The sequence below is a fragment of the Sinohyriopsis cumingii genome, chromosome 1, assembly GCF_028554795.1.
Source record: "Sinohyriopsis cumingii isolate HCF-2022 chromosome 1, ASM2855479v2, whole genome shotgun sequence".
Taxonomy (NCBI): domain Eukaryota; kingdom Metazoa; phylum Mollusca; class Bivalvia; order Unionida; family Unionidae; genus Sinohyriopsis; species Sinohyriopsis cumingii.
The window spans coordinates 27363463-27386187 of NC_142961.1; the positions used below are offsets into that span (position 1 = coordinate 27363463).

A 22725-nucleotide genomic window follows, 5' to 3' on the forward strand; every position below is an offset into this window, starting at 1 on the left:
TCTCGTTCAAAAAAACTTGTATCTGCTCTTCTTTAGTTCTGTTTTTGTTAATCTTTCAATTTCACTCGCGGTTAATAACAATCTTCTCTCATTCCGTAACTTTTATTGTGCAATTTTCTAGCTGTTTTTTTCCCGCTTTGACTAAAACACCGTTCTTGCAGTTGTTTTGCAGCAGTAGAATTAGTCATTCTTATATACAAGAAAAGTATGTTCTTCAATTGGACTTTATCCAATAATATAGCATGCATCTGGCAAAAAATGGCTGTCGACGGTTGATCATCGGATCAGTAATTCCTTGTGAAAAGAATTGTGGAGAATACTGTGGATATCACATGGCCAGTGTTAGCCATGACGCATCGAAAAAAGACGAGATATACTTAAATGGGTAATTATAAACTTGTAAAAATCTAAGCAGGTGCATCTTACCTGACCCTCCCTGAGTCCCAAAGGGCGTTCATTTTAAAGCGCCCGGGATTCACGGGGGGTTGGGGGGTTGGCGTGTTTAATTGTAAATTAATAAATTAAAATTAAGCCTGGACAACCCTCTGGATCTCTAAAATTTCGTTTCGCACTTAGCAATTCACCAGGGTGGGGGTGGGGGTGGGGTCACGCACAATAGAAACAGATAAATTCTCTGAATCTCTAAACATTCGCACTCATCGATCCAACAATTGCAATCGGAAAGAAAAATATAACAGTAGTAAATGGGGATACCCTAGCGTCAATGGGAATTAGCATTACAAAACCCCCTGGGACACTCTAGCGTCAATGGAAAATTAACATGGAGAAAAATCGTGGGACAATCTAGCGTCAAGGGAAATTAACATGGAGAAAAATCGTGGGACGGTTTAGCGTCAAAGGAATTTAAACAGGGTGGGACTTTATAGCGTCAAGGGAAATTGAACATGGGATTTGTTTTTAAAAAACTTTTTTTAAAAAAGGGGTAGGCAATTGAAAGGCTATCTCTTTTCGAGAAATATGGCTGGCCCTGAAAAGGGCCTTTGGGTTTATGTTAATATTAATATTAACATAGATGGCATCTGTCAAATCTTCTTCTTCTTCTTCTTAAACTCCTTCTAACTGCCAGTCCATACACAAGTACCCTCTTGAGACATCCTTGTCTTTCTATGTAAACTCTCCTCATCCATTGACTAGTATCTGTCCTATCAACAACAGTCCACTTGGACCTGACATACATGAGCATGTCCGTCCTAAACATCATGGAAGACACAAGCGTAGAAGATTGCACATCGGTCCACATCTTGAAGCGACGAGAACAAGTGAATCAATGCACTGAACTGCGCTTATTTATAGGTAGAGGTAGGATTGAAACGGATTGAGTTCATTCACCAATCCAAACACGCGTTACAAAATTCAGTCAGCCCGCATCCAATCCGAAGAGATTAGTCTGTGACGTCAGTTGGTCTATATAGATTCGCTAGCGCTTGTGTGCAGTCAATCTATGCAACAGTGATTCAACATGACGGAAATTCAGAAAACGATCCATTGGGGTGCACCAGCAGGGGAGACCGCCCAAGGGAACCCGGACTTACTTTCAGAAGAGGTACATTGGGATTTTGTGGATTTTCTTACCTCGCAAGAATTTGTTCCGGAACCTTCGTCTCGTTCTTCATTACCGCAAGTGGAGAATTTTAGACAGAGACAGAAAGAAGAATTGGAGAAATTTATGCAACAACAAAAGGAAGCGGAACAAGCTTTTCTCCTACAGCAACAGCAACAGCAACAAGAAGAGGTAAGAAAAAAACAACAGCAACAACAGCAAGAAGAAGTAGCAGCAAAGAAACAAGAGGGTGAAAATCAAACGGCTACGGTACTGTTGGACATTTTAGCGGAGTTAAGAAGTCTGAAACAAATGTATCAGACTTCTTTATTACGACCGAAGAGAATACGACCTTCCCGAGCTAAACACGCCAACCCTGTGACTAAGCCTATCGTACCACCCTTAGTGATTTCAACCCAATCATCAGAAGTAGGCCTTGGCCGTGGCAAAGGCTTAAGGCAGTTAAAGTTGATTGGTTAAACTCACTCCTACACCATAAAGAAAAAAAGCCCTTTTCAGGGCCACCCACATTTCTCGAAAAGAAATACAATTTCAATTTGCCAATAATTCAAAAATAAACCCCACCCATTTTACCCTTATAGTACGTGTCTGTGTATGAGTGCGTGAGTGTAGCTTCTTATTTTAAAATCAAAACTCAAAGACACTTACCTTATATCATTCATGTATTCTTTTCTCCATTTTTTACAATCCAATTCACAATTCACCACCGAACACTTTAATTAAAAGTTCATTGACTTCTTCTTTCTCCTTGTTTAGTCTCTCTTTTTTTTTGAATTTCTTCACCGTTTTTTCCTCATTTTCTTCCCTTCTTCTTTTCTTCTCCCGTTTCTTTGCCTCTTTTAAATAGAATTGTCTTCTTTCTTCCTCTTCTTCCTCTGAAGAATCCCTCTCTTCTTTCGAAGAATCCCTCTCTTCTTCCGAAGAATCCCTCTCTTCTTCTGAAGAATCCTTCTTTTCTTCTGACTCCTCTTGTTTCTTTTTTGGGCAATCTGGAGACCAATGTCCTTTTTCTTTACAATAATAACAGGTATCTTGACTTTTGTCTTTTTTAGCCCCTGTTTTTTTTTCTTTTTTGACGGTCTGGACACTCTGAAGACCAATGCCCTTTCTTCTGACAGATATAGCAAGTATCTTGACTTTTATCTCGAAAGGAAGGAGAGTAGTCCGTCGTCTGGTCTGAAGAGAATTTTCTAATGACTCCTCGCAAAGCTCTGACGAAACGTTCCATCTGGGTAGTCTCTTCCATCGTTGTGCTCGGCTTGAGAGTGAAATGAATAGTGAAAGGACAAGACACACACCCTTTTATATACGCTGGTTTGTCATGACTATAAATTAGTCTATGGTGTTTAAACTTTAGTCATTTGACGTTTTTCACTCAAGATGAAACGATCCTATTCATTCGAGAAGAAAGAAGAAGAAGAAAGTAAGAGGCAGAAACGTGATCTATCGCCTCGTACCAGGGCTGAAATCTTGGCACAAATTCATGCCAGTGATTTTGAAGAGGACATGAGTGAACCAGAATCAGAACCATCTAAACCAAGTTCACCACCCTTAGTCAACCCTGAAAAGTACTATTCCATTCGAGAGACGGAAAAGCGCTCCTCTAGAAAATTTAGAACCACGGCTTACAAATACACGGTGAAGTTTAAAGATTTCAAGTCCGACGTACCCTTAGAGAAAGCAGAAGGGTTTATCACCGAGATGTGGGATTCTTTGCTCACCGCACTCAAGCGACAATGTCAAGCCAAAGAAGACGATCGCTTGACACTATCCATAGATCACGACGGTTTGAAATCCCCTGTTTGGATCGAGTTTAGCAGACCCGCAGAACTAACCCCTTCCAAAATCATGGACAAGATTCAACACGTACAACAATCTAATGACCAGTTTGACATCACCGATGGTAAAGCCACACTGAAAATGGCCCACGTCTCTCCTCCTCAAGGGACTGGACGCAAAAAGATGTTATTCGTGGACGACCCTCGCAACACCAAAACAAGTCTCGTCCGAATTAACAACCCTCAAGACCAGATGTGTTTAGCTCGAGCCATCGTGGTGGGACGAACCTATGCCAACAAGAACGACACGACAGAATGGAAAAGAGCCTGGAAAACTATTTATCAATCGGACCGAGCCAAACAACGAAACGAAGCAGAACTCCTGTTGCAACAAGCTGGCCTGTCCAAAGACACACCCTGTGGCATTCCTGAGATGCAAAAATTGCAAGATGCCCTAGCTCCACGCTACACCTTGAAAGTGCACCCTCAAGAAATGCGTGGGTCTCTGTTGTTTCGAGGCCAAGATTTTAAGGACGGAAAATACATTCATGTCTATTATCACGATGAACATTTCGATACCATTACCAGTATCACTGGATTCCTGGGATACGGTTATTATTGTGAGAAATGTGATTATGGTTATAACAATCGAGAGCAACACAAGTCTTGTGGATGGAAATGCCCAGGATGTTTGGCCTCTCCACCCTGTCTGAGCGAAGAACCAGTGCCTTGTTCGACTTGTCTGCGCACGTTTGTCAGCCCTACCTGTTACCAGCAACATTTGAAAACACAAGGTTCACAGAAGAAATGTGCTTGTCAACTCCTGAGATTGTGCCCTACGTGTGGACAAGGCATACGTACCAATAGTACCAAGGCACACGTATGTCGAGGAAAGAAAAAATGTCACATTTGTCACCACATCGTGGACCTGGAACACGAATGTTACGTGCAAAAATACCAACAACCACCAGAGGAAGAGGACGGTCACAAGAAGAAAGGCAATTTCATCTTTTTCGATTTCGAATGCATGCAAGAGACCGGCATTCACATTCCTAATTTCTGCGTGGCTCATCGAGCGTGCGAGAAGTGCATTCAAGAACCTATCTTCAGTCATTGCCTTCACTGCAGCAAGATTCCTGGAGGGCGTGAAAAAATCTTTCGGGGACCAAACACGTTAGCCGATTTTGCCCGATGGGTCTTAGACCCCATCGACAAGACGTGGAGCCAAGAGGACATCGAACGTTACGGAGATTGTCATCGTCATGCCACGGTGATGGCTCACAATTTCTCCGGATACGATGGACAGTTTCTTTTGAGGTACTATACGGAACAAGGCACCGAGCGTCCTAAAGTCACTTTGAACGGAGCTAAAATCATTTTCATGCAAGTGGGACAAGTGCAGTTTAAAGATTCGATGAGCTATTTGGCCATGCCTTTGAGTCGAATGCCTAAAACGTTTGGAATGACAGAAATGACTAAAGGGTACTTTGCACACTTTTTCAATACGGAAGCCAATCAACATGCCGTTCTACCCCATTTGCCTGAGGCTCACTATTACGACCCCGACAACATGCGTACCGAACAACGAGAAGCTTTCTACGCTTGGTACCAGGCTCACGCCTCGGACCCTTTCGACTTTCAGGAAGAAATGCTAAAGTATTGTCGTTCCGACGTGGACATTTTACGGCGTTGCTGTGGAAAATTTCGAGAACTGTTCATGGAACACGGAGGAGTCGATCCTTTGAAAGAAGCTTGCACCATTGCCAAAGCGTGTTCCTTAGTGTACCGACAACGATTCATGCCTGAAAACACCGTGGCTGTCATCAGCCATCAAACGACCCACTATGTCAAGCGTCAATACTCGGTCAAAGCCCTACGCTGGTTACATTACTTGTGCGACAAGGAAGACAAATGGATTCAGCATGCCCGCAACGGAGGAGGCGAAAAGACCATCGGAACGTATTCGGTCGATGGCTGAGACTTAGAAAACCCCAAGATCGTGTACGAGTTTAACGGCTGCTTATTTCACGGATGTCCCGTCTGTTACCCTGACCGTAGCACTAAAAATCAGTTCTTACAACGAACCATGGAAGACTTGTACCAGGACACTTGTCAGCGGCGCCTAAAGTTAGAACAGCAAGGATACCAAGTGGTGGAAATGAGGGAACACGAGTACGATCACCGTATGAAAACCGATCCCGAGTTTAAACGCCTCGTGGAAAGTTACCAGTTCATGGACCCGTTGAACCCGAGGGATAGTTTGTACGGAGGAAGGACCAATGCCACCTGTTTGCTGTACCAAGCCGACGAAGAGAAAGGAGAAGAAACCAAATACTTGGACGTGTGTTCAATGTATCCCTACGTGTGCAAATATTGTCGCTTTCCCGTAGGGCACCCGCAATTCCTGACAGAACACATCGACCTGAAAAACATTCGACAATACGAAGGCTTGATCAAGTGTAAAGTTTTGCCTCCCACGAACCTATACCATCCCGTCTTACCTCACCATTGTCAAGGCAAACTGATGTTTCCCTTGTGCCGTACTTGTGCCGAAACGGGACATGGGATACCAACTGTTAGAAGTGTACGAAATTTGCCACTTTCCCAAGACACAACAGTACCACAAGGGTGACCCTACTCAGAAAGGCATTTTCTCCGACTACGTGGATGCCTTTTTGAAACTGAAACAAGAAGCCAGCGGCTATCCTTCCTGGTGTCACACTCCCGAAGACCAAATACAATTTAAAGAGAAATACTACGAACAAGAAGGCATCTCTTTAGACCACATCGAAAAAAACGAAGGCAGGCGATCGTTTGCCAAAGTGATGTTAAATTGCTTGTGGGGTAAAATGGCACAACGACCGTGTTTACCCAAGACGGAATATTTGACAGAACCTTCCCGCTACTTCCAGATGATTCACGACAAAACCAAATACATGAAACACGTGGACGTCGTTCGAGAGGATTTGATCTTGGTCAATTACGAAGAAGATCTGGACTTTGTACAAGACGACCCTTTTGGAAATGTCATCATCGCGGCTTACGTGACAGCTCATGCTCGCTTAAAATTGTACGAAGCTTTAGAACTGTTAGAAGAACGCGTCCTGTACTTTGACACGGACAGTTGCATTTACATCCATCACCCGAGTCAACATCACCCTGACATCGAAGGAGACCGTTTAGGAGCCTGGACAGACGAGCATCCCGACGACAAGATTCTAAGTTTCGTCAGTGGTGGTCCCAAAAATTACGGCTACGAATACCGTGACAAACAAGGAGAAGTGCACACGACGTGCAAAGTGAAAGGACTGACTCTGAATCATCGTACCAGTCGAGTGGTCAACTTTGGGGTATTGAAAGAAGCCTTGCAATCGGGAGAGGATGGAAACTTTAAAGTGACCACTTATCAACCGAACAAGATTGTACGTTTACCCACTCACCACATCGTCAGTCGACCCCTAGAAAAAGTCTATCAAATCGTGTACCAGAAGCGAGTGAGACTTCCCAATCACTTTACGTTGCCGTACGGTCACGTCGGTATTGGTCTGTATATGAAAAGGAACCCTAGGCAAGATCGATAGTTCATTGTTCATTGAAGTAACTTACCATGTCGTTGACGAAGAAGAAACCAGATTGGTGAGGAGTCAAATGTTGGACATCACCGAGACCAGGGTTTTGAGGCGTGGACACAAGAGGTGGCCCAGTATGCACGAGAGTTATTCAAGGAAAAAAGTTACTTTTCAACCCGTGTTAGTGACGGTGCCAGAAGAACCCGTCACCCAGGACGGGAATGTCGTGGACAGGCCTGAAAGACCCTTTCGGGAGGACACTTGTGTGACCTTACCCCCTACTATAGAACTGGTTAGAACTTTACCCAAAACATGTGGCTGTTGTACAGACACTTGTTTTTATTCCACGTTCATGGTTATCATGTGCCTTTTATTCTTGTACTTAAGCCTTTGGCTTTTATGTATTTTTGTCTTTCGTATTCATGTTTGAAAAAACCATTCAATAAACGTGTTCTGAAAAAAGTATATAAACTCTTGTCTTGTTTGTTTTTCGTGTCACAAGTGACATTCCTCACACTATGGCTACCTCTGCTGTCTCTGCTCCCTCTTCCTCTACTGTCAAAGTCATCGACGAACACTTAGATCGTGCCAGTTGGGAGGCTTTGTATCTTCGCCATCCCTTTAACATGCTCATTGCTGGACCTAGCGGTTCAGGCAAAACCGAATTCGTCAAACGTTTGATCGAACATAAACATCATTTGATCGATCGACCCCCTCAACGAATCGTGTGGTGTTACAAAGAGTGGCAATCGGCGTACAGCCTCTTGCGAGAAAGTCAAGGCGATTCCATCGTGTTTGTGGAAGGCATTCCTAAAGAAGACGACGGCATCGTCTCTGACTCCCGTCAAACCCATTTGGTCATTTTCGACGACATGTTAGGAGAAGACGAAGAAGAAATTAAACTGTGGTTCACACGCAAAGGGCATCACCGTAATGCCAGTGTCGTTTACATCACCCAAAATTTGTTTCAACAAAGTAAAGCCCATCTCACCATCAGTCTCAATGCGCATTACGTGGTCTTGTTTAAAAGCCCTCGAGATAAATCGCAAGTGCAAGTCTTAGCCAAACAGTTAGGAACGCCTTGGCTGACTCAGGCGTACGACGATGCCACTCAAACGCCACACGCCTATTTACTCGTCGATTTGAAACCTACGACCCCCGAGGATTTGCGATTTCGTACCCACTTGTTTCACCACTGGTGCCAAGACGGAGGGCCTGTCCTGTACACGTCTCCGTCCTCGACTTCATTTCACTCCCCATAAAAAAAATCTATAAAAACCTCAGACCCTTTTTCGTCTGTCTCACACAGTGTGAACATGACGTCCCTTCAGTCGCATCTTCCCGTCAAATTGATTCGTGCCTTGTATGGCATCAGTCGAGAAAAAGATCCACAAACACGAGCTCGTGTCTTAGAAGCTAGTCTCAAAGAAGTCTTACGATGGTTCACGGTGACGGCACGTCAATTACTCCAAGGAATCATTCAGATTCCTCATCAAACCAAACGCTTTTTTGATCGAAACAAAGTCGCTTTGGTCCAACTGGCCGATCCCCGCATCGACACTCAAACCAAAAAACAAATCATTTTGAAACCTGGAGGGAACGGTACTCTAGGAGGGATCATCATTCGCTCACTCTTAAGATAGGATCCTAATGCCCCCAAAGTTATCCCCAAGACAAAAGTCCAACGAAGCCCCAAGAAGAAAAAGACCAGGTCCCCAAGGAGAACTTCTCCAGTGGCAGGGCCCTCCTCTGACCAGACACCACCACCCCGGAAAAAGAAAAGAAGCCCCCAGAAAAAGAAACAGAGAAAAAGTCCCCAGAAAAAGAAAAGTCCACAGAAAACTAGTCGCAAGAGAGAAACTTCGGCCAGGACGCAACCTTACACTCGCAAACCACGACCTGCCACTGCGGTGACTGCGTCTCCGGCAGCCTCACGTTTGTCCACTTCTCCGTTAATGACACCCAGAACTGAAGAGTACTTGGAGACGTTGATCACACCAAGAACTTCTCCGTTGATGACCCCCAAAAGAACTTCCCCAGTGGCAGGACCTTCCAATTTAGTGGCAGTGGCTGCTGCTCACAAAGTACCTTCTCCCAAAATCAAAGTTCAAGAAAGATCGGGCATGTTACAAGGTTTACTGGATTTGTCCAAGCAAGAACTGGCTCGATTTAGTCCGTTACGTACCCCTGCACGACGTGTCATGCCTGTCCTCAAACTAATACGACGTCAAGACAATCAGTGGCGACGCGTTCCAGTATAAAAAAGACTGTGACCAAGTCGGGGTATCAGTGTTTTTTGGTGCTCCTGAAGACTCAAAGATGTCACCCTCCAGAAAACCCCAAGGAAAGAAAAGGAAAGGACTGCCACCACGTTTAGCCAAACATGGGGACATGTTATCTGTCTGTCCAAAGCTTCTCCACCCCTACGAAAAAAACTCATTCAAACGGCCTCCAAAGAGGTCATCGATACCGTGTGCGAATGTTGTTTGAACGTTTTGAAAGGCACGATCCCTTTGTCCAAACACCAGAAACAATGCTTAGGCAAACATCGTCACGTTCTTCGCCAAATGGTCCAAAAGAAAATTCCCATTCGTCAAAAAAGAAGATGTTAGTGCAACGTGGAGGTATTTTACCTCTCTTGTTAGGCCCCATACTGAAAGGAGTCTTGGGAACCATGTTGGGAGGACTGGTGGGAGCAAGATAAAAATGCCTCGGAAGTTCCAAGATCTCAGAATCGACCCCTGACAAACCCATGGAAGGACGAAAACTAGCTTTAGTGCCTTACAAACGATGGATGGAATACCATCGGTGGCAAGAACAACACACCCCGCATTTACCTCCCAATCTCAATTTGAGCGAGATGTCCCAGTTACAACACGAATTGCTGTCCTTGATGGATCGCCAAGATTTGTCCGAAACAGAAAAATCGCAAAAGTACGGTCAACTCTTGTAACGACTGCAACTCTTTCACCAGAAAGCTTTAGACGAAACAGCTCTACCCACTCTGAAAGATTTTAAGACCTTGATGAAAAGTCCAGCACCATCACCAGTACCAGTACCAGTACCACCAGTACCAGTGACCAAGACAGAAAAAGGAAAAGAAAAAGAAGAAGAAGGGTTTCAAACTCCACCAGAAAAAGTACGCAAGTTAACAACACCACCTACCTCGAGAATTGGATGGATTAAAAAGATGATGGCCACCCCTTCTTCATCACAAGAGAAAAAGAAAGTGAAGACAGAAGTGAAGACAGAAGTGAAACAAGAACCGATATCCCCCGCTCAGACATCCGCCTCCTCTTCAACACCTATTGCCGGTCGCACACGCAAAGCATTGCAATCCAAGAAAATACCCCAAGAGAAAAAGAGTAGCCTCCTCCAAGAGTGGGTGCCTTATTAACACACCAACCAACAGAAAAAAATGGAAAAAGTCTTAGCCAGCATTTACTACGATCCCTCCCATCCTGCAGGTTACGCAGGAGTTCAAAAATTGTATCGTGCTGCCAAAATGCGACTGAAAAGTCTCCGTTTACCTCAAGTGCAACGATGGTTACAAGAACAAGCTACCTACACTTTACACAAACCCATTCGACGCAAGTTTGCCAGAAGTCGCACCCGAGTGGAAGGCATCGATCATCAATGGCAAGCCGATTTAGCCGATGTCTCTCATTTGGCCAGCTACAATCGTGGCTACAAATATTTGTTTTGTGTCATCGACGTCTTTTCCAAATTTGCCTGGGTCGTACCCTTGACTTCCAAATCGAGCAGCGAGTTAGTGCGAGCCCTGCAACGGGTGTTGAAACAAAGCGGTCGTCACCCTCTTCGATGGCAAACGGACAAAGGCACCGAATTTCTGAACCAAGCTTTCCAAAAAGAATTAAAGAAACGTGACATTCATTTTTTTACCACCGAGAATCCCGAAACCAAAGCCAGCATCGTGGAACGTTTTCAACGCACTTTGAAAGAACGCATGTGGAAATATTTTACGCATCACCACACTCTGAAGTACATCGACATCTTACCGCACCTGGTGCAAGCGTACAACCAATCTTACCATCGAAGCATCGGACGTGCCCCGCAAGACGTGACTCCCGACAACGAAGTGTTGGTGTTTGAGCGTCTGTTTGGTACGTCCCCGACGAGGGCTGTCCCCAAGAAAAGTGGAGAGTTGGCCGTAGGAGATTGGGTGCGCATTGGCAAAACCAAACGCACTTTCGACAAAGGTTACTTACCTAACTGGACGACCGAACTGTTTCGCGTCACTGGACGAATGCATGGCCGTCATCCTGCCGTCTATAAATTGGAAGACGTGAACGGAGAAGTGCTCAAAGGAACGTTTTATTTGCCCGAGTTACAACGTGTCACCAAAAAAGAAGACGACGTGTACGACATCGAAAGCATTCTCGAACGCAGAACCCGTAAAGTGGGCAAACGACGTGTCAAAGAAGTCAAAGTACGTTGGAAAGGATATCCGCCCAGTTTTGATTCTTGGATCGACGCTTCGCAAGTCATCGACTATAAAAAGAAGTAACCATCATGCCTTTTCACACAGACGCAGCTACGTCGACCACTCCTCCTTCACCCAGTTCTTCTGTGCAAGATTTACAAAAACAACCCTTGTGGGTGTGGTGTGGAGAACGTGTGCCTAAAACGCAAATCGTCTTTTTCTGCCAAATCTTCGTGGTGTATTGTGTCATCGGGGCAGCCATCGCCAATTTGAGTTTGCAACAAGGAGACAAACAATTGTGGACCATTTTATTGAGCAGTTGCATCGGTTACCTGCTTCCTAATCCCTCCCTGAAATTCACCTCCAACGGGAACCACGGGAACCTTGTGTCCAGTGCCAGTGCCAGTCACCACTCCAACCACAACCAGAACCCCATTTTGGGCGGAGACACGCCTCTGACGTCCACTAACCCCTCGGACAGCCACAGAACTCTGGAATTATGAGCCACGAAAACCAATTTTACTTAACCTTACCCAGTGACAGTTCCATGGAGGTGTTTCCCAACAACACGTTGTGCTGTTACACGGCCAAGTTACCTCAAGCCATCCCCTTAGATCACGAAGCCCATTGGGAAGTGGCTTTAGTAGAAATGATTCACCCGACCCAAGTCCTCAATGTCCTTCCCAATCAAAATTTTTTTGATGTGGAAGTTCATGACGAACAATTGCAACAGTGGATGGATAGCAATGTCAAATATGACAAGAAAACCCGTACACAAAAGTACACCACCTATCACTTGTTCATTTCCCCAGGCTATTATTTTAGTGGTCAACATTTGGTCAGCACCATAGCCTCCAGGTTTAATGCCGTGTTTATGAAAGCTTTGGAGCATGTTAACAAAAGTGTCACCATGGAGTACCACAAAACAGCTCGTCGCTTCTTGATGAAATTTGAACGAAGTAAAATCCTGTCCATTTTATTTTGTCCTGAATTATATGACATGTTGGGCGGAGACATGAACCTGAGAATGAGCATGATGAAGAAAAGCGAATTACCCATCGTTTACGACAACGAGTCTTTTAGCAAGTTATTTCGTGCCCCGGTAGAACTGAACCAAGGACTGAATTTGATGTTTGTGTACTCCGATGTGGTGGAGTATAACGTGGTGGGACACACCTCCGTACCGTTACTGCGTGTCATTCCTTTCAAAGTGGATTCTGCCACGAACACTGACGAGGAAGGTGGAAACACTTACCACGTCCACCGCGAATTTGTACATCCTCACTATTTGCCTGTTAGTAAGTCGTATTTGGACACGGTCAACATTACTATAAAAGGAGATTTGGGACAAAATATTCCATTCACCAAAGGAAAAGTCACGGTGAAACTCCATTTTCGAAAACGGTTCTCTCACGATTCGTAAGTCATGTATCCAGTGTACCGAGGGGTTGCTCGACAGCGAGGACACGGTTTAGGAGATATGTTAAAATCGGCCTTTCGTTCGGTGGCCCCGGTGTTGAAACCGATGGTGACACGCGGATTGCACGCCTTGAAAGATGCGGCACTGACCCAAGGCAAAGAATTTCTCCAAAATGTCATCATCGACAAACAAAACCCTAAAGAAGCCTTCATGAGGGCAGGCAAAAATGTCTTGCTGCAAACGGGCAAAGACATTTTGGGTCACCGAGAAACACCTATAAATGCCCTGCACGCTACCGAGTCAGGCATTCAGCAAGGACAAGGCAGAAAGAGACGACGAAGAAAACACCCTTTCACCAGACTTCAAGCTAGAAAGGCCAAGAAAAGAAGAACCGTTCGAGACTTAGACGTTTTCGATTATTGAGAAAAGAGACAAAAAAATGATGCACCGAGAATCTTGCGCTTGTTCCAAGACGGAACTGGATCTGTTTGCCATGCCCCCCACGATGATGACGATGCAAGAATCCCAGTGGGTGGAATTTCACCCCGTCTCCTCACTGACCGATTCCGCTCCCATCGAGTTTGAAATCAAAGGACAGCCCGAAGATTACATCGATCTGAATAGCAGTTACTTGTACCTGAAAGTCAAAATTCTAGATAAGACTGGAGGTGCTATAGACGATGAAGCAGTAGCTCCCGTCAACAATTTCATGCATTCCTTGTTCAGTGGAGTGGACTTGTACTTGAATAACAAACTGGTCAGTAGCAGCATGGATACTTACCCTTATCGTGCCTACCTGGAAAATCTCTTGATGTACGGAATAGATGCCAAGAACACTCATCTCAATGCCTGTGTGGTATGGGAAGCTGACGAACCTACCAAGTTTGAAATATTGGAAACTGATGAAAAGAAAGACAACAATGATGGATTTCTAGAACGAAGAAAGAGAATCACAGGAGCCGACACAAGTTTAGAACTGATGGATCGTTTGTATTTGGACATGTGGTTGCAAGAAAAGTATTTGCTGAACGGGGTGGATGTCCGCCTGAGACTGAATCGTAGCAGTGCCGCTTTCCATTTGATGGCTGATAGTGACGGTTACAAAACCAAAATCCTAGAAGCCAGACTCTACGTACGCCGTGTGGAAGTGTTACCTAAAGTGGGAAACGACATCAGTCAGACGTTGAGCAGAACGACTGCCAAGTATCCCATACGACGCGTGGAAGTGAAAACCTTCACCATTCCCAAGGGACAGCGATCCATGATCGAAGATCATCTGTTCCAAGGACAGTTACCCAAACGTTTGATCGTTGGTATCGTCGAGAATACAGCCTTCAACGGAGCTGCCGAAAAAATCCTTTCTACTTTCAACACTTTGGCGTGTCCAAAATCGAAGTCAGTCGCGATGGCAAGACCTTGTGTACCCGACCTTTCGAACCTGACTTTACCAAGAAGAATTACTTGAGATCGTACTTGTCCCTGTACGAAGCCACCGGACAGTTAGGAACCAATACCAGTCACGGTATTACGTACGAGGATTATGCAGGAGGTTACGCTTTGTGGGCTTTCGATTTCACTCCAGACCAAGGCAGCGACGAAGGACATTTCCACGCTATAAAATCCGGCCAGATTCGTGTGGAAATTCAGTTTAAAGACCGAGACCCTGATGAAACGGTGAACGTCATCCTGTATGCAGAATTCGATAATACCATAGAAATCAACAGTTTGAGAGAAGTCATCCTAGATTACTAGAAACCATGGAATTCTGTTATCCCTCTTTACCTAGTGGAGAAACTTTTAGTGTTGGATTATTGTTAAAAAATGTTAGAGTTGTTGTTGTTTAGTGTTAAGTGATTTTTGAATAAAAAATGTTGTGTTTTGAAAAAAATGCCTTTGTCTTTTGTTTAGCTATAAGAATGTTGGATTGATGCTCTTTCATTTCTTACTATCCCTCTCATGACACTCACTAAACGTTGCGACTAAAAAACCGTGTGGGGGATGTTTTCCTTCACGTCCGCGCTTTGACTTTAAGAACCGGGTTGTTTCCAGTCTAACCATCCATTGTCGACTCATCCTCCTACGAAAATGTGCTCCAAACTAGCTAAACTCAACGAAGCCTACGTGAATTTGCATAGGGTCAGACACAGTCTGATACCGAAGCCAGAAGAAATAGAGAATGTGAGAATGTTAAAAATCACTGAAGACCTGATAGAAGAGCTCTTCAGAGAAGAAATGAACAGGGAAAAAGAAGAATGGACAGAGAAGTACAGACTTCAGAGACAGCAGCAACAGCAGCAACAACAACAACAGCAGCAGCAGCAACCTGAACCTGACAGAGGCTTTGTCGATTGTCGTATCGACACCAAAGAGTTCTTCTTCTCTTTTCGAAGAAGCAGACCTATTGCCAGAAAGTCTATCCTCAGAGGACATCGCATTCTTAGAAACTAAAAAGAATGCCATAGCAAACAAAAAAAAAAACAGCCCTTTTCAGGGCTACCCAATACTCTAGAAAAGAAATAACAATCCATTTGCCAATGTGTGTAGGTAGAGTAGTGTGAAAATAAACACTAACTCTTTTTTAAAAAAATGTGAGGGTATGTGTTTGTGTGTTTGTGTTTGTAAGTGGTTAAGTAAGTTGGTATGGATAGTAGATTAAAATGATGTCTTTTTTGGTGTTTGAGGTGTAGATTAGGAGTTAGATTGGATTGCTTTGCGTATGTGGATAGTCTATTGAAGTGATTTATAAAAAAATTTTAAAATAGTGATGGGTAGCATAAAAAAGTGAGTAAGTGTTTCTTTTAGGTCCGCGCGTTGTTGTTTTTTTTTGGTTATGATCTAGGTAAGATCAATTTTATGTTTTTAGGGGATGTTTTCGTTCACGTCCGCGCTTTCACTATAAATTGAAACTCGTTCGGCAGTCCAGCTACCCTTGTTGATTGATCAAGACCAAAAATGAACACGAGACTGGAGAAACTGTTGGAACTTCATGTGCATCTGGAATATGCCAGGCGCATATTAAATGAACTGGCCGCGGAAGCCATTGTGGAGGAGGGAAGGATAAGAGAGGAGGAGGAAAGAAGAAACAAAGAAGAGGAGGAGAGAAGATATAAAGAAGAAGAGGAAAGAAGATACAAAGAGGAGGAGAGAAGATACAAAGAAGAGGAGGAGGAGGAAAAGGAGAGAAGAAGAAGAAATTTCAGAATCCCAGAGAGCGAAAATTGGGATTCTGAAGCGACATATCCTGCCTCTGCTCTCTCCCCCCAAAAGGTAAAAAGTAACTGGGGGATAAGATGTGTATGCGGCGCCAGGCCTGGAAGGTGCCACCATTAACCAGGTGTCCATGAAGTTCCAAACAAAAAAACAGCCCTTTTCAGGGCTACCCAATACTCTAGAAAAGAAATAACCATCAATTTGCCAATGTGTAGGTAGAGTAGTGTGAATATAAACACTAACTCTTTTTTAAGATAGTGTGAGGGTATGTGTTTGTGTGTTGGTGCTTGTAAGAGCTAAGGTATGTTTGTGTGAATAGTAGATTATGGGTTTATTTATTGTTTCTTAGCGTAGGTGAAGAGTATAGTTAGGGTTCTGTAAGCGCTCACGTACGATTGTGTGGATAGTAGGTTATGGATTTTGTTTATTGTTTCTTAGCGTATGTGGAGAGTATAGTTAGGGTTTTGTAAGCGCTCACGTACGATTGTGTGGATAGTAGATTATGGATTTTGTTTATTGCTTATTAGCGTATGTGGAGAGTATAGTTTGGGTTTTGTAAGCGCTCACGTACGATTGTGTGGATAGTAGATTATGGATTTTGTTTATTGTTTCTTAGCGTATGTGAAGAGTATAGTTAGGGTTCTGTAAGCGCTCACGTACGATTGTGTGGATATTAGATTATGGATTTTGTTTATTGTTTCTTAGCGTATGTGGAGAGTATAGTTAGGGTTTTGTAAGCGCTCACGTAAGATTGTGTGGATAGTAGATTATGGATTTTGTTAATTGTTTCTTAGCGTATGTGAAGGGTATAGTTAGGGTTTTGTAAGCGCTCACGTACGATTGTGTGGATAGTAGATTATGGATTTTGTTTATTGTTTCTTAGCGTATGTGGAGAGTATAGTTTGGGTTTTATTATATGAAATGAAAAAGTAGGGGGGATGTTTTCCTTCACGTCCGCGCTTTTCGTATAAGAACCCACAGTATTCGTCGTTCAAACCATTCTGCAAAGAATAAAAAAAGAAGATGGCTTCTAACCAAATGGACAAAATGGAAAAATTGCAAAACGTCCTCGACAATTTAGGAATGATAGAGCAAATGTTGGTTAACCTAAACGAGGATCACTATTCTTATAGTCCCCATCGAGTGAAGATGGAGATAAACAATTTACGAAAAATGAAGGTAATCATCAGTGATCTGTTGAAAGAAATAAAGGAGGAGAAGGAGGATGAAGAGGAAAGGATAAGGATGAGAGCATGGAATGAAAAAATTGAAAAAGAAGAAGAAAATGAAAAGAGGAAGAAAGAAGAGGAGGAAGAGAAGAAGAAGAAGAAGAAAGAAGAGCAGGAGAAAAAAAAGAAAGAAAAGAAGAGAAAGAGTGTTGGAGATAAAATAAGAACTTGGTGGAGAAAAAGAAGAAACTAGAAGCAGAAGAAGAAGAAAACCCAAAGGCCCTTTTCAGGGCCAGCCATATTTCTCGAAAAGAGATAGCCTTTCAATTGCCTACCCCTTTTTTAAAAAAATTTATAAAAAAAAAATCCCATGTTCAATTTCCCTTGACGCTATAAAGTCCCACCCTGTTTAAATTCCTTTGACGCTAAACCGTCCCACGATTTTTCTCCATGTTAATTTCCCTTGACGCTAGATTGTCCCACGATTTTTCTCCATGTTAATTTTCCATTGACGCTAGAGTGTCCCAGGGGGTTTTGTAATGCTAATTCCCATTGACGCTAGGGTATCCCCATTTACTACTTATAACAATTACCCAAGATTTAAGAGATATCCAACGTCATTCAGTCTGGTCGCGGAAACTTCCTTTTGCTACTTTTATTTTAGGTCAGATACATTTGTATGTTCTTGTATGTTGCCCCCCCCCCCCCCCCTCCACTATCATACAAGCCTCGGACTGGCCTTGGGATATTTTAATAAGTCAACACCACGTGGCTAAAACAACATTTTTGCAAAAATGGGCCTTGTTGAAGGTTCCCTCCCAAAACTCGGCCCGTCCTTTTTTCTCCCCCCCCACCCCTTGTAGCTCAAATTCTTAATAAACTTTAGTTAGTGAACTGGTTTATGCGTAAATTAAACCGATTTTTTTTTTCTTCTTTTGTTCTGGGTGAATAGCATAAAAGTCCACTGATTGGGTGACAGTACTGGACTTTTCCACCCAAATGATTCACTCAGTATCTGTTCTTAAAATTTCTATTACTACCGGAGGTGAAGGAATATAGCACTGCACAAGTATTAACAACAACTACTGTAATACTAATTACCGAACCGTTTCCATATGAATGTTATTATTCCACGTCAGAATTTCGATAAATGTTTCTGCCAAGTTAACTATAGACTGGTTCCCTAATATTATTTGGTGCTTAGCGCGAAAGTTATGAAGTTCTTTGTTGTAGACCACAAGTGTTCACTGGATAGCATTTTTATCCTTTCAGTTGACATTTTTGAAATATTTACCCGGTTTTTTTTGTCCAATCAATGGCTTTTCAAGTGCCTAATTCTGGTCAAGGTATTAGTTCATGCTTTCAAAACTCATACTAAATAATGCATGACAATTTATTTTAAATTCTCGGTATTACGGTGTCCATCAATCACATTTCGATTGAATTGTGAATCCTTAAATGGACCTCAGGTCGTCATTTCCGTCGCAGTCAGCTGATTGTGTAACTCGGGCAATGTGGCACTTCCTGTAGCATACATGTAAATGCATGTATGGTAGTAACATATTGCGGGACACACAGATCTAACTATATGGAGCGTAAGCTAGTTAAGAATGTGACTTTTTTCTTTCTCAAACTGCTTCTCTCGAGTTACATTTGTTCTACAGTGCAAGACATCCACCTTGACATGCATGATTGTGGAGGGGGCTAGCATGCATATCAAGGTCGAGGATTAGTCCTACAATATAATACGTAGACGCAGCTGTGGATGATGTCTACCCTTACCAATCATCCACATCAGGGTCTACGTCTTACATTGTAGGACTAGGTCAATATCTTGCAATGTAGGAAGCAAGTATTAGCTGTTTGGATTTTACACATTATTTGTAAGGTTCATCTTGAACACATTAGACATTACACCATGCATTATGGTCATTAGTCCTAAAAAGTCTTCTCTCTCTCTCTCTCTCTCTCTCTCTCTCTCTCTCTCATAACTGGTGGCCTCTGTCCACTTGGGTTTGAGTTTTGGCTTGGCCAACATGGGTATATGAGAAAGCTTACCAATAGCTTTCTTGGGGTTGGTGGTTCTTCTCAGGGTTTTCCGTATTCTTCCTTAACCAAACATACAGGCTGCCATGTACAGCCTGTAGCATACATGTTTAATTTAAGAATGTTCTCAGGGATGGTCCTGGCTTTTAAAAAGCTGTCGCCAAAAAAATCGCCGACCTCAATATTTTGTCGCCAATTTTCAAAAAGTGTTGCCAAAAAAAGTAGTGTACATTTTTCCAAGTGTTAATTTAGTCTATTAATGTAACAGGCAATGAAAATTACAAAAGATGGATTAGTTAATACTTTAATTACAAGAAGCATTAACAAAATGTTACAAAGTGTTACATGAAGATCCGTCGCAATTTTTGGGCTGCCCACTTGTTGAATGCAGTTTCAAAGTCTAATTTTTCACATCTGTACATGCTGATTCTCATTAAATTCTCGAGAGATGAGATGCAGAGCTTATTTCTGATGTCAGTTTTTATGAAGTTCATCTTACTGAATCCACGTTCACGGTGTACAGTGCTGACAGGTGACACCAGTAGTCTCTCAGCAGCTCCCCCCCCCCCCCAATGGCTAGCTTCACAAAGCTTGTAGCGAATTGCTTCCTAAATCCCAAGAATGATCACTGAATGCTGTATAAATTTTCTCGACAAGAAAAATAGGATCTCCATTCCCACGAATGAAACTTACACGAGTCAACACCTGGCAATATTGGACCGTATATATAAGCATAAATTCACACCCAACTTAGGGATTCTTTCACTCCTGTATTTTGAGAAATAAATAATTATTATTAATTATGCAAAACTGTTTTTTTTTTGTTGCTATTTCTTGTTGCGCAGTTTAAGTCTCTGCAGCCGTAACACAGGACTGATGGCAAAAGGAAAAGATCAATGAGTAAAATGCTGCACTGGCGACAGATGTAATTGTGATTTAGATTGTTTCCATTTGCTTTGTATTTATACACAGTTGTCGGTACTTCAAAGCTTATCAGTTTTCTATGAAGGTTCAGCAAAACTATTGTATTGGTATATGTATAAAAAAAACAGAAGGATTAGCCATTCAATTAATTGTATCTGTTCTATTCGCGTCTTCAGAAGTCGGTCAGTTGTAGGTATAGTGCGGTAGCATGATTGACTGTATCGCAGCATACAGTACTCAGCCCAGATGTCAGCATAAGCAGATTATGATGTAACAATGCTCTGTAAAGATGGGGTTGTCAATAAGAACAAAGGATTGTTTGTGTAACAGATTGATACCAATGCATTGCTTAGTCAAGTTTGTGGCTTCCTTTCGTTCTGCCTTTTAATTTATCCAGTCCAAATCCATGATTGTATTTACAAATTAAATAACCAAAAAGTATGTCGCCAAAAAAATCGCCAGATGGGATATTTTTGTCGCCAATAAGGAAAAAAAATCGCAATTTGCGACATTGGCGAAGCCCAGGATGATCCCTGGTTCTCAAGAATCACTTTCTGTGCTTCTTAAACTTATGACTTACTGGTACATCAAATACTCAAACTTATTTTCTTTCAACATGTGCTGTCCATTGGTGTTGTAGACAAACTGTTTTTGCAGCAATAAGCAAATCATATGAAGATCTTATTTAATAGCAGTCTCACTTTGCATTTATCTTATATGATATGAACAACGATCATTTTTCAACAAACGTTTCAACGGTGGTCCGCCTGAATCTTCCTCAACATGCTGAAAGAGTGCTCAGGATCTGTATTCTCAGGACTCGGGTGAGCAAGGGTCTGTCATGAAATGGAAACTTAGCTATAATCTTTGCTGTAACTACCTCATAGAAGGACATCACAGTCCCAAAAAAGCATCTGAGCTGTCTTGAATAAATGTCATCTGGTTTGCTGTCATTTATGTCATTTTAGGCACATTATCTGATGAGTTGCAATGTGCTGCATACTTTTCAAGGCCATTTTGTCCTCTCGCTAAAAATGTAAAAAATTTGTGTTGCAAGTTGTGCTGTACAATAGCTTTCTCCCTTTCCACTATGCTTCATACATTTAAATTCATCGATCCAAGCGTTGTTGAACTTGAAAACATATTGTTTTCTTGTTGCATATTTTCCTTCGAATCCGTTTGCATTCATTTCAACATAGTACCAAAATTATTAAATTTCCCAATAGATAAAAACTGTTTTATACTTGTCAGGTTGCCTTGAATCTGTCATAAATGACATGTTACTCAATATTTTAATATTGAGTACAGCAACTTTAAGTATACAATAAAATGTACTAGAAACTGCAGTTTAATTGGTTGTTAGGTCGATAACAACTTGATTGATGGATAATGATTGTCATAAACAATTGTTGCTTTAGCTGGAAAAATCTATAATTGCCCAGTGTTGTTTTAGCTGGAAATACCAATGTTTGGCTGATGTTTTTTTTTCTGGGAGCTTTGGCTGCAAATCAGGCAATCAAAAGATGGGTTTGTAAATCAAAAGACAGCCAGACAGTCATGGAGACTTGGCATGTATGCAAATGCTATTGGTGAGTAACCTTAGTTTTACACCCACATATTTAAAAGTGTTGGTGAATGTTTTGGATTTTAAAAAAATAGATTTTATTATTTACTTACGTTTGTAATATAGAAACTTATTGGTGAAATGATTTACATATTTTTGTCATTCTATAATTTCATGTGTAAAAAATATATCTTATACTCTCACATGTTAAAATGTAAGATTTCCCATCATGCCATATAACACTCAATTATGTGTGCCTATATAGGTTCTACCTACAGCAGCAAAAACCAGCCTTTATGAGCTAAAACAAATAAATAGAAATTGCCTACATTTCATTCATGGAGATTAATAGTTGCTGAAAATAATTGACTTGATGTTGTTTTCATCTTAATGAAGTTATTTCTGCTTGCTTATTTAACATCAGTGATTACCCCTCCCCCAGTGATGCATTGCTGAATCAGTCTTACTTTGTAGTCTGATATGATCAAATAGTTGGGGTGAAATGATTCATCTATATATCAATGCATCACTACTTTTGCTATACCGATACACATTGATCCAAGAGGTTGAAATCGACAGATATGATACTTACCATATGCAAATGTTTTTAATCTTCAGCAGTCATTAATAATTATTTGTCATTTGCATTGTTATTGTTTAAAATGAGAATGCATCCTAGGCGCATCTGAGGCAGTTGTTGCAGTTACATGCTATCAGTTTTGTAAATGAAAATGACTATTAAAAAAACCTCAATCAACGTCTACAAATTAACACAAAAGTAACGTGGTTTGTAATCTGCCCCCCTCCCCATTCCTAACTGATTCCATGTTTATTATCATGTCCAAACAGCATGTTTAGCATAAAGGAGACATTCCAGATGTGTTCCACATGTATGTTGAAGTTATTAACTTGTGTCACAATCACTTTTATGCAAAGTTTCTATTGTGATTTGTATCTGGTCTGCTTTGGTCGAACTTGAAAGCTACAAAAATGTATATCATGCTTGGCATAACTGGTTT

General features: G+C 42.1%; 1 protein-coding gene across 4 annotated transcripts in view; it reads left to right on the forward strand.

Moving 5' to 3' along the window:
* Window positions 1-248: 248 nt before the first annotated feature.
* Window positions 249-22725, forward strand: part of LOC149806585 (SOSS complex subunit C-like) — a 37996-nt gene continuing 15519 nt past the window's right edge. The window contains exon 1 of one of the 4 annotated variants that reach the window (XM_089955120.1): window positions 249-385. In XM_089955120.1, the coding sequence (XP_089811246.1) occupies window positions 382-385 (4 nt within the window). In that variant the 5' untranslated portion in view covers window positions 249-381. Of the gene's footprint in view, window positions 386-18377; window positions 18519-18637; window positions 18768-20678; window positions 21732-22725 lie in introns of those variants that run through there. The other 3 variants (XM_089955102.1, XM_089955094.1, XM_089955112.1) reach the window with 3 other exon arrangements.